The sequence below is a fragment of the Tachypleus tridentatus genome, chromosome 6 (genome assembly GCF_004210375.1).
Source record: "Tachypleus tridentatus isolate NWPU-2018 chromosome 6, ASM421037v1, whole genome shotgun sequence".
NCBI classification, from domain to species: domain Eukaryota; kingdom Metazoa; phylum Arthropoda; class Merostomata; order Xiphosura; family Limulidae; genus Tachypleus; species Tachypleus tridentatus.
Genome location: NC_134830.1, coordinates 72,338,778 through 72,351,515, shown reverse-complemented (window position 1 = coordinate 72,351,515; position 12,738 = coordinate 72,338,778). Strand labels below are relative to the sequence as shown.

Here is a 12,738-nt window from a genome sequence, read left to right as displayed (position 1 = left end):
GTAATTCTTCACATTTCTTTTTAAAACATGAAGAGTCCTCTCTGCTGGTTGTGTAGATTTGGGCCTTGCAAAATCTTTTGTTTTTTTGACTTGACTAGAGCAGCATTGGCATACAACATGTATTTGCTGTAGACATTAGCATTGCAGGTGTCTCAGTGATACCTTGCTGTCTTTGACCAGCTTCCCATTTGATGATTTCCTGGGATCATTTTGTTCATGGCATGTGCATTTGTATTCTTGTGGTTTTAAACTTATGCTCATATTTATACTTTAGGATTATTTGCACATGTTGTTAGGGAAATGACTGATTTACATTCACAGTGGTGTCCATTTAGTTATTGGCTATGTATAAATATAACTTTGTCTCTTATGGTGTTGATCAATAACTACATTTTTCATAAATGGTTATTTGTTTACTTTCCTGAGCTAAAGTTATTTTTACTTGGAGTCTAGTCACCTTAATTTTCTTTTAAAAACAAACAGAACTCTTATTTAATCTTTCTTGTCACACTTGTATTCTGTTTTTGTTATAGCACAGAATTAATTCTGTTTAATGAGAACAATTCTAAATTTTATTAATTTATTTACTCTTCAGTTTGATCATTACATTAGAAAAAGTATTGTTCTAATACTTAAAAAGCTGGGCAAATAATAAGTTTAGACTGGGCCCAGCATTTTAAAATTGAATTATTACTAAGTATTATGGGGTGAATTATGAAAACAAGTTGGCACAAAAAATTTACTAATGTTACATTCAATAACAGCATGTTATTCCATTATAATAATAAAAAAGTAATGCTTTTTTGTGTTCATTCCCAATTCTCTGTATTTATACCAAAAAAAAAGCACTAGAATTATTCAGTATGAAGGTATAATTTCGTCTAGTAGATGTATTAATTCCCTCATTAAACAAATATTTTATTCCATAATTTGTTGAATATATATATATATTATAGTGTTTTTGTTTGTTTCATGGCTAGCTTTACATTCATTGTAAACATCAGATTCTAATTTATTGATGTTAATATTTTCTTTAATTTGATTATTTTTTGTGTGCAAAAAAATGCATACATTCTATAAATTCTTTAAATACCTGATGATTTTCTATAATAATGAGTGTGTATGTTTATTAAATTTCATAATGATTTTTAAAAATGTAAATGTTTTTCTAGATATAGTGATTTGTTATTTCATTGAACAAAACTGAACATTCTTTATAGTTCAGTGATATAAATGATTTAATGTAAAAAAAATATCTGATCAATTTAAAAAAGAAAGGAGAAAAATCTTTTCTTAAAGACTCAATTGACAGCAGTGCTGTTGTGAGATTTTTGGATCAATATAGTTTTTCCAACCACATACTTGGATGTTTTATTTAGCCTTTTTGTTATTTAGAATGGTATCATATTTCACAGTATTAACTAAAATTGTACATTGGTAAGGCAAAACTCGTACAGTTTCCAAATTTAATGAAAGTTTATTTATATTTTGAACTATTTAATATTCATATGTTATTAATGTCTAAATACTTAAAATGTTTATTGAGAAACCTATTTCTTTTAGTTAACTGCCTCTGTAAAGTGCATTGTTATCATTTGACTTGCGTAAAACATTTCACATATCATTAATAGTATTTTAAATCAAAGAAGTTGGACCCAGTATACACTTCATTGAGTTAAATAAAAGTGTACTTGGAGAATAATTTAATTTTATGGCATAAACGTTCAATAAAATTTATCAGTACTGGTTTTGTTCTAAATTACCAGCTTTGGAGAAACATACTGATTAACTGAAATAAACCATTTTAAAAAATTATTACATAAGAATTTATTTATTATTAAAATAATACAAAGAACTGGTAAAGTTAAAATTTGAAAATTGCCACAATTACCAACATCACTATCTTATGAGTGTTGGCACAGCTTTTGCCACTTTCAAACAGTGAAAAATTACTTTAATTATGCATTCAATTAACATAAATGTTAACATCAAAGAAGTATGTAACCCACATCGTGTATTAATAATGGGTTTAAAACATCATACCTAATATAACTTGTTTATGAAATGAAAAACTTCACTGAATTGTATTGGATAAAATAAAGAAACATTCATAAACTGCAGACATCAATGAGATGTGTGTGTGTCTGTGTGAACCAACTTGTCAGTTAAGTTCACGAATGGTTCTCTAAAACTAAACTTGGTATGTATACACAGTCATGTCTAACTAAATTTTTGCATCTGTACATTGCTCACCTTCTGTAATTAAAGTTGTTTTTTTTATTTGTAGACAACCATTGTAACTAATCTCTATATATGGCTCCATGTTCTCTATATTTCTTCACAAGTGTTTTTAATTATTTGCTTAGTTGAAGTTGATGTGGTTTTGTTTAAAACTGGAAATTATAGTCTCAGCCCCTCCAAAAGGAACTTATGTTATTGTTGTCAGATTTCTAATATCATATTATACTGGAATCTTAATTTTTTAAGTCATCCATTTTCTTAAACAAAAACTGAAAATATAATACTGTTACTGCTTGAAAAAGCTGATCTTATCTCAAGCTAATCACAACAATAAACTGACCACTTTGTTTTGTATTAAAGTTTGATCTAAACAATTCATGAAATGTTAAATATTAATTTATAAAGTTATTAATTCACGTAATGTATAAATCTTGTTAATATACTAACACATGAAAAGCAATTAAACTTTAGTCCTTTGTGTACATAGTTGTTATAATGCTGACATCTTCAGTAATTACTGCAACACTTAATTCCTGTAGCAACCACTTGCAAGGTAATATGCTTATGAATGCATGGCAGGAATAAATAAATAAATGTCTTATTGGTTTGTATGCTTGAATTAAGGGCTTTAATGTTATAAAAAACTTTTGGCTAGTGCTCTTAAACTCTTCTATTCTATCTGAGCCACCTTCACCACTTTTGTCTTTCTTCCTGCTCTTATACATAGATGGTAGTTCTGGTCCAGAACGAAGCAAAACTGTCATTCAACTTGATCCAGGTAGGTTAGTGCTTTCCAGCATGTTAAATCTATTGGTTATTCTGTTACTGACTTTAAGCATCAGATATGTATTAGATAAGAGCTCAGAAAAATAATGTATCCTTTATTGTAACTATAGATGAAAAATAAAATTCTGCTTAGCATCTTGTCTGAGTTCTTTTCTCTGATTTGATGATGCTTTTATGGTTTTGTTATTTAAGCATAATTTTTGTGATGTTTATTGTCATTTGGCTTTGTATTTTTTTATTTTACTTTTTCTCATTATTCTTTTAATTTAGGTAGATCTATTTATTAAACAAAGTAACTATTTATTTATACCTTCTCTTTATTAAGAAGTCTCATTAGTTATTTTTTTCTTGTCTTAAATTTCTTCTGTTCATCTGGTTTGGTTTGGTTTTCTTCTTTTCTGTTCTTTTTAAAGTCAAAGCTACAATTCCTGAGAGTAAAGCACTAGCTAAACCTGACTCTGAGGCTGGTCAAATCATCATTCGAGGTGGGTATATCTCTCTATGAACAGAAAGTCAATCAGTCATTATATCTTTGCTTTCTATCTCTGAACATTTATCTAAGAGTATTTGTTTTCCTCAGCTTTACAAGTTTTACATCCATTTTGCACAGTGTTGTTTAATCATAATCATATTAACAAAAGATGTGTGAACTGTATCATTAGGGCTAGGAAGGATGCTTAGTACATATATTGCAGGCTGTTATCGCTTCATTTTCCAATGTGACAGAATTTTTTTTGCTGCTAAAATATTCTTTCATGCAATCACACAAAATATATGAGTTCTGTTGATCAAGGGAAAGAAATTTTAGAAATAGTCAAATGTTCAAAGTAACATATAGATTAAATGTGTAAACAATTTCACTTCAGGAGCAATAACTAACATGATTTTGTTTTCATATCTTGATGTTAGGGAGGAAATAAAGGAAAACAAATAATGGTGTTATAATATTAGTACATTTGGCATAAACACATCAAGTTTGTGCTAAAAACTGGATCATGATATTACTATGTAATTTATTACTTAAATGTTCAAAAACCTTTTATAATTGAATCATGTCTAAAATAATGAAACAGTCTAAGACTTTATTAGCATTAAAAAAGTTACAATCAAAAGTAACATAGTTCAGATGGATTGCTTTTGTGCTAGAAGAGAGATTTTTCATAGTTTTTCTGATATGAAACATTGATATATAACAAGATCAAAGTTTTCTTTTTGGATATATCAATGACTCTATTAACTTATAGCTTGCCTTTAGTAATTTTATAACTATTAGTGCATACAGATGTAGATCTACATGTATGTGCCTCAAGCTTATTTTTTTGTCAGACAAAATGATAATAATAAAGGAGTTTCTGTTGGTAATTTGTTAGACAACAGTCTAAAATAATACATTACGCTCATATTGGAGTTAAACTAACACATTACTGAGAGTTAATTTCCGTTCTGAAGAATGATGTCCCATATTTGGAACTAATACCTCCATTATTGAACTACGACAGTATTGTGATCATGGTTATGCACTATTTTCCAACATTATATTTTTCATTTGAACAAAAAAAACTTCAACAAAGGAAGTGTAATTTAGACATCTCTTGACAGACTATTCACATACTCTATACTTGAACATTGTCTTCAAAGATTGTTTGAGAGGACCAAATGTACTACAGTCTGTTGTAACTGCATCAAAGAATTTGAAAAGAATATTATCAGAGGGAAATACTGTTATTCCAGTTTCTTTGACCATTTGTTCTTCATTTACATGAAAATAGTTATGCAAGCTTGTGAACTTTAGATTTTCTTTTACTATTTGGTTGACCTTACACAAAATATGCCCATATATATGGTATGTATATATCACTAATATCTTCAAAGTCATACCTCTATCATCATGCCATTGTATCAGCATATAAAAATCATTCTTATAAAGAAGGTTAATTATACTTGATGAATTATGTTTAATTTAATTTAATTTTATTATTTTTTTTTAAAAAACCTGATTTAGTGAGATTATCAGAAGATCTAATGGTTTTAAAACTTAAGTTAACAGTACATCTTTCTTCAAATTTATTACAATATAATTAATAATGTTATTTCTCATTTGAATATGAATATTGAGACAAATTTTATCCATGTGGTTGTATAATTGAAATATTTTAAGTTATGTGTTATGTTAAACAGTGACTTAATAATTATATATTCTTTTCATAAAACAAGGCAAATTAATAACTTTAAAATGTAATTTCATATGAAAAAAAATTACGTTAATGCACATGTACTTGTGAACATTGCAAACCTTGTTAAATTTAGGAGATTGACACCTATACAATAAACATTACATTCTTTAATAATGTGCAGTTTTGTGATATTTGCATGTTCCCTATCTTCTGTTTTATGTGAATTAACTAACTTTTCTCTGTTACTTTCCTATCTTCTTGTTTTCTTAGCTGTAAGGAACAATAATGGTGGTGCTGTTGACTGTAAGTATGAGGCTTTTTTCTTTCAGTCCTTGTATATAAAGATAATATGCTATAGGCTTCTTTCTTTATTGTATGGCCTGTATTATAGTTTTTCAACTTAGCTTAACATTGGCTCCAATAACTGTCTAGATATATGATGCTTAATGAGTACATACAGACAGATTATACAGCAAAGTAACTGTGTTGTCTTCCATGCTGTCTTGTTGCAAGATCCAAGATATTATGGTCAAGTAATACACTATCAAAAAATAATTTCTGTAAATCCTATTTGTTTTTGTTGTAACAATAAAATATCTTCATTGAGCAGAGTATGTTAACAAATGAGTGTTGTACTTCCTGTAAGGTTGTAAGGGTATTAACCAGTTGTAAAGAACGCACGTAAATGTAATTGTGTAGTTAAGTAGTTAAAATTACTTTCTTCTTGATAGGTATTGGGAAGTAACCAAAAAGAAAAAAAAATGTGGAAAATTTTCAGTATTCTTTGGTTAATTGCATTGTGTAGGTAAAAAAAGAAACCAACAAAAACAATTATGTGTAGTGTTAGTACAAAGATAAACTTAACAAATGGAATCTTCCTATGTGTTTACTGAATAGATTATAATTATCAGTTATGAAGTAGTGTGCATGTTAAGTTGAAATGATGTACAAAAAAAAAATTAACATGTCTTACAAATGACAACTTATATTCAGCTTTTAATGTTCTTGAATGTTTGTCATTTCATTATTTATTTTGTTTTATCATTATATGAATGTTGGTTCATTATCAGTATTGGAAAATCCTATATCCAAATTCGTATATTAATTTTCAAACATTTTCTGTTGTGTTATTTTGGGTATTTATTATTTTCTTTCGTATACAGCAGAAGCATTGTTTAAGACACTCCAAAAATATCATTGATGCACAAAAAGAAGAAAGTTTATTTAAAAATTAAATATTTGAATTGATACCTTGCATGCAGTTGAGATGTTTAATTGCAGGAAGTTTCAGACATGGTTAAGATTACTTAGCCAAGGAAAAATTTCAAATTACATCTACATAGTCCAGTACATTAGTTCATGTTCTATACTTTTGATTTTGTAGGATTAGCTTGTTTTGATAGTATTTCCTGAGATTCTCTTAGAGCTTTCACATAAAATGTATCATTTTATAGTATGCTTCTTTTATGAAGTGGCATGAAAATGTCACTCGCAGGAAACGGAGATACTGTATGACAGTGATCACTGTTATTGGCTTTTCAACATTCCACTGCCCCAAAACTGAAACTTTGAAAATGGAAATAATAGTGTTAAGTTGTGGAATTACATTTGAACAAGAAGGCATTTTATTTTTAGGCTTGAATCTGACTTAAGAATTTTAGGTTTTACGTATGTTTTATGGTACATTAGATAAACAGGTAAAAGATTGGAGATATAACATTTTTTTCTGCTTGTAATTTCTTCAACACATTAGTGGTTAAATATTTTGGCCTGCATATGTGTATACAAACTATACAGTTAATTTAGATATGCATAGTGTGGGAATAATGAATTGCTAAAATTGGATTATACCCTATTTACAAATGTTATTTATTTGTGATTAGGTGGTACTGCATCTTATGTACAAATGTACTGAGTGTAGGTGCTTTCTGTGAACCATTTTGAACAACGATGAACATCTACATCATGTATATATACATGTTAGATACCAATGAATACATAAAGTACTTCTATGCCACTTAATGAAACTTTAAGTTATAAAAATTAAGTAACCATAATTTTTGTAAATTATATCAGTAACTACATTCAAGAAATGAATTCAAATGGTATTGAATGTAGTTAAAACTCTGGTAAAATGAACTAGATATATTATTTAGTTATTACTAGCTTTACATTTTATCTGTATTTGTACCCCATTTCCTTTGTTATAAGTTGTTGATAAAATGAATATGCATATGAATTGTTTACACGTGATGGATATTAAACAACGCTGCTTTTTGAAAGTTCAGATAATATGGATTTTATCAGCTTGTAGTAATTTTAGTATTGGATTTACCTGTTGTTCCATCTAAAACTTGCATACTGCTGTTGTGCATTATGTTTTTAATGTTTTAAATTGAGATGTCTGCTACAGAGAGAATGTCAATTTTAATTACAACAAGAATCTGGTAATTTTGGACAGTATCTGAAACCAATTGTTTAAAAATATGATTTACCAGTTAATGAAGAATAATGAGTAAGGAACAAAAGGATAATGAGAAGTTAGTCACTTTATGAGATCAATGTAGAAAAAGTATTACTATTGAGATTTATTGCATGTTTTATGAACAAGGATATTCTATAAGTGAGTTTTCTGTATTAGGCATACTTACCATAGCCTTTGAATTTCTTGGGTTTTTCTGCACAAGTGAAAATAGTGTGTTGCAAACATTAAGGAAGAGAGAAATTAATTTGTTTTTGTTGAATGGACTAAGTTTTGCATTATTTATTTTTACTACATAATTCAAAAGAACCTTCTGAATGATAGTGCATATTACAACACATTAAAAAAGAAAATTAATTACATATCAATTTTAGTCTAGTGTATATATAATAATTAAATGTAGAGTGAGTATTTAAAATTTTATAGTACATGTTTACGTTCAAATGTATTATTTAATTTGTGTGATTCTTGTTGTAGTGATTAGTTTCATTACTCAAATACTATTTTATTTTCTCCAGCACGCAAGTCAGAGATAATCAAAATCACAGAACAACTTATAGAAGCCATAAGCAGTGGAGATTTTCAGAGTTACACGTAAGTTACATAAAATTTTAATGAAAGTCTTTTTACTCCAGGCCACAGGCTCACAAACTTTTTAGTTTGAAGCATTCAAGAACTTAGACATTCTGATTAAGGACCCACATGTAACAATTTAACAAAATTTTAAATGATGGATAGTCTGAAATACTTTTATTGCAATTTGTTAATTAAATAAAATCTTAAGTATTTAGAGAATTGTGTAGTTGCATTTATTGTAATAAATCAGATTTTTGCTGAAACTATTGCTTGAATATCAAGGAAAATTTATTTCTACATTTGATGACGTTCTCCTAAAACCACATCTTGCACAATTTTTTTTTTGTATTCTTAATTAATGAAATGTTATGTCAATCCCTTCTATAAAGCTTTCTTTGTAAGCTAAACTAACAATAACTAAGTTATTTTTACAATAATTGTTTGAGCATTTATTTATGTTTGTTTAAATGTATAAAATGCCACATTACAGGTTTGACTTTTAAAGCTCTATTTTTGCAGGAAATACTGTGATCCCCATTTGACAGCTTTTGAACCTGAAGCCCTCGGAAATTTGGTAGAAGGAATGGATTTTCATAAATTTTACTTTGATAATGGTATTTAAGGCATTACTTCTGTGATAATAGCAATATTATTTTCCACTTTATTATTTATGCTAATTTTGTGTATTATTAAATAATATTTTATTATCTTTTAAATACTAAAAATAACATAAGAAAGGTATGTATCCATAATTATTTCAATTCCAGTCTTAAATTGTGTTTGAAGTATGTTGGTGTCATCCAGTTTGACTGTGTGATTTATCTTGGTTGTTTTATTTTTAACAGTTATATAACATCTAGTTATTGTGGAATTCATCCAATATATGTATCATAGGGAGTAAAGCTCCATCAGTATCATTAAAAATTTAAGTTTTTCTTAAACCATAATTGAGATCTTACCACTCTTTATGCAATTAAATGTAAGTCCTGTCTATTGTTCTAATTTTATTTAAGGTGATTTTGCATCTGATAGGTGAATTGCCATTGTATTGCACGTATTTTCTTTACTTACTTAGCTTGTTTTAAACTTACCTGTTTTTTTTAGGACTGCTATATTCGTATTTTATATTGTACTGATTATTATCTAGATTTCTTAGTTCTATCCAAATTAGTTTGAATTCATGAGTTTATAGCCTTAAATTTCATTATAATTCCTACTACTTTAATTCTATATACAAAGTCTTGAACATTCAAATTGTAAGAGGGAGTTTGAGACTGTCTTTGTGGAATTAGCTTGGAAGAGGTTACTTGGTTCTTAACCCTATCTGCATAAGTTGAAGATTCTTAACTTGGAAAAAAATACATACAAACAAATTTTCAGTCTTTAGTTCTTGGTAGGAAGTGACATGTTTTGCATCAAATTGTTTTAAATTTTCACTTTAATTAATAGTGCAATATTTTTAGCCATAATATAGATTTGTTTTCAGTTTTCTTCTTTAATGAAATGTTCAAAATAGAAATCAAGTCTACATGCTACTCCCTTCTGTAAAACACATTCTTTTATAAAATGTCACTAAATATGTTTGACATTTACTGTTGGATTATCTGTAATCAATAGAAAGGTATAATTTTAATCTATTGAATTTCCTCTGAGTTCAGTTCATTCTGATGACAGGCTTTTAATTATTTTGCTGAAGTTTTGTGGTTTTATGTGGTCCAGGTTAGCTTAAACAGCTAAGATAATTTATTTAAACTATTTATAGGTTAGTTAGGAAACCTTTACAAATAGCTGTCTCACTGTGATAAATGGTATTTCACATACATTGAGAATGTAATTGCAGGTATAATGCAGTAAAACAAAATATCCTAAATTTGACTGATTTCTTTAGTAAGAATAGTAGTTTTAATTGCTATAGAAAATATTTGAAAGTTATTGAATATTTTCAAGTTTTGGTTGTAAAGTTTCAGTAATGAAATAGACTTGAATATAAAGTTTTAATGTTGATAGGTTTAGGCTCTAGAGGTTATGTAAATGAAATGTTAAGAATGTAAGATGAAAAGTACTTTTATTTCTAGCATACAGGTCACCATGTGCTCAAACTAGCAAGAGTTTGAAACAGACAAATCTTTAGCAAAAGTACCTATTAAAATTTCAATTACTAAAAGCGTGTTAGATTTTATTACGATACTCACAATAAATTCAGAATTATAGTAAACATTGCTATATGTGACTTCATAGAAACAGAGTCCAGTGCAATGCACCTCTGCCATTCACATAGGATTAATCCAGTATGGATTGAACATAAATTTACCAGTATTTTGTCATTTGAATAAACTGTAGCATTGCTGTTGTCCTAATGTTATAAATCTTAATAAAGATTTTTAAAGGGGCTGCTTTTTTGTTTTTTGTTTGTTTGTAGAGTTTTTAGTGGTAAATAAGATTGGCTGAATATTTGACTTCACTTAGTTTTATTGATATTTAAGTGTATATATGTAATTATATATGTGTGAACATAATAAATATAGGTCTTATCTTGCAAATTATTTATATTCATGGTAATAATGTTTTAATTTAATATACCAATCATAAGAATCCAAAACTATATTGGTGAAACATATTTTGTGCAAAACCAACTTGTGAAATACAATGAAAGTTTATTTTTAATAATAAATGTTAATTGGTTAATGTTGCTTTGTTTGTCTATAAGTTTTAGGAAAGAACAGTAAGCTTGTGAACACAACCATCCTTAATCCTGTAGTCCATTTACTTGGTGAGGATGCAGCATGCATTGCATACATACGCCTTACCCAGTATATGGATAAGTAAGTTCTATATAAATGTAATATATAATAAAAATACTAATATTTAAAATGATCATACAGTGTTTCAGTAGAGTAGTTTCTCCAGAGTAACATGATGTTCTATTGGTGTTGCAATATTTTATTTCTTGTAAACCTCATTATCATATAATAAAAGTGAAGGTTCTTTTATTGAAATAACCTCTTGCCACTTTTTTAAGCCTGTTAAACATTTTTTGTGAACATGGAAAAATCTTTGATTTGTTTTTTTTTTCAGTGGGTAATTTTCATTTTAACATTTAGCAAGATGAATGTGTTGTCTTAATAGTTGTATAGTAGGAATAAAAGAACTGTTAATTTAAAATTTAGTTTTTTTTCAACACTTACAAAATATTTTGCAATCTCAAATTCCCATATCTTGCTTTTCAGTTATTTAAAAATTTGTTTTGTCTTGCTGATGTGGTAATATTTTTGTTAGTGAAACTGAGTTAATACTTCATGAACATTATTATGTATCAGGTTATGATGATAAAGGTGCATGTTTACAATTGTGTATTTTGCAGATCAAAATAAGGCTTTTATGTGATTATTAGTTTTCATTTGGCTGTATGCAAAATGTATACAAGTTTCTTCAACTTGTTATAAGCTATACTAAAAGGCTTCAGAATTAATTAGGCTTCCTTGAAGTCCTCACTCTCGTGGGCAAAAACACAAACACACATTACTTGTCTGTCAGAGACTTATAAATCAGTTTTAACTTACCTGGTTACTCCATCTGTATCAGCCATCATTTTTTTAATATTTTATTTTTTTACAAAGAGAAACTCTGGGGTTTAATTTATTACCAGCCAATGGAGATAAACACTACTTAATGTTATCTTAACTGATTACCACTGTTTCATATCTTTTCTTTGCAGTGCTGGCAGAATGAAGTAGTAGAGAACCATCTGCTTCTTCATCCTGAACATGCACTATGGGTGTTTCTTTATTTTCTAAGTCCATGATTTCTTAGTATTTAGTTTGTTAAGCAACACATTTCTTGCCAAGCTTGGCTAAGGTGACTTTATTGGTCTTCCTGGGTTATCCACTTTAAGTAACTAGAAAAGAAGACAAAAATTTTAATATGAAAACACTATATGCTGTAGCAGTAATAAGATTACATTTTGAACTGTATTTTTTTCAGAATGATAACTTTCTCATTTTTAATTGCATCTTTCCTTTTACATTTATTTTAAAAATTTTTACCTTTTTTATTATTAGTGGGTCTTTTATTTTGGAATTACTTTGTCCAATCTTAATCTTGCTTAAACTAATATCCATAGTACATTATCTTTACAATTCCTATTGTAACTAGCTTCTGTGAACATCATTGAGCTAAGCCTTAAACTACACATTTTTACACACCTTCCATTTAATGAAATCTACCATAAAAGCTCAATTAAGCTACGTCATTGGACTTGATGAGAATTACTATGATTTAATTTTCTTCAGTCATTTTCCTCATGAAATCAATCATTGATTTTGGGAAGTTGCTGAAAGCTTGTGAACTTTTTGATTGCAGAACTTCCAAGGTAAACATCAAAGTCTCTTTTTTCTTAGAAATGTTTTGTGCTTTTTGATCTGTGCAAAGGGTGTTTACTTCAAAAATATCCCTTCCTAAAAAAACAAGAGGATGGTATGT

At 28.0% G+C, this 12,738-nt stretch overlaps 1 protein-coding gene across 14 annotated transcripts in view; it reads left to right on the top strand.

Moving 5' to 3' along the window:
• Positions 1-12,738, top strand: part of LOC143252783 (calcium/calmodulin-dependent protein kinase type II alpha chain) — a 135,150-nt gene that overhangs the window by 114,628 nt on the left and 7,784 nt on the right. For 3 of the 14 annotated variants that reach the window (XM_076505468.1, XM_076505466.1, XM_076505480.1), the window contains 6 exons: positions 2,969-3,019; positions 3,441-3,512; positions 5,472-5,504; positions 8,202-8,277; positions 8,779-8,873; positions 10,967-11,081. In XM_076505468.1, coding sequence (XP_076361583.1) covers positions 2,969-3,019; positions 3,441-3,512; positions 5,472-5,504; positions 8,202-8,277; positions 8,779-8,873; positions 10,967-11,081 — 442 coding nt within the window. The remainder of the gene's footprint in view (positions 1-2,968; positions 3,020-3,440; positions 3,513-5,471; positions 5,505-8,201; positions 8,278-8,778; positions 8,874-10,966; positions 11,082-12,738) is intronic. The other 11 variants (XM_076505476.1, XM_076505474.1, XM_076505481.1 and 8 more) reach the window with 5 other exon arrangements.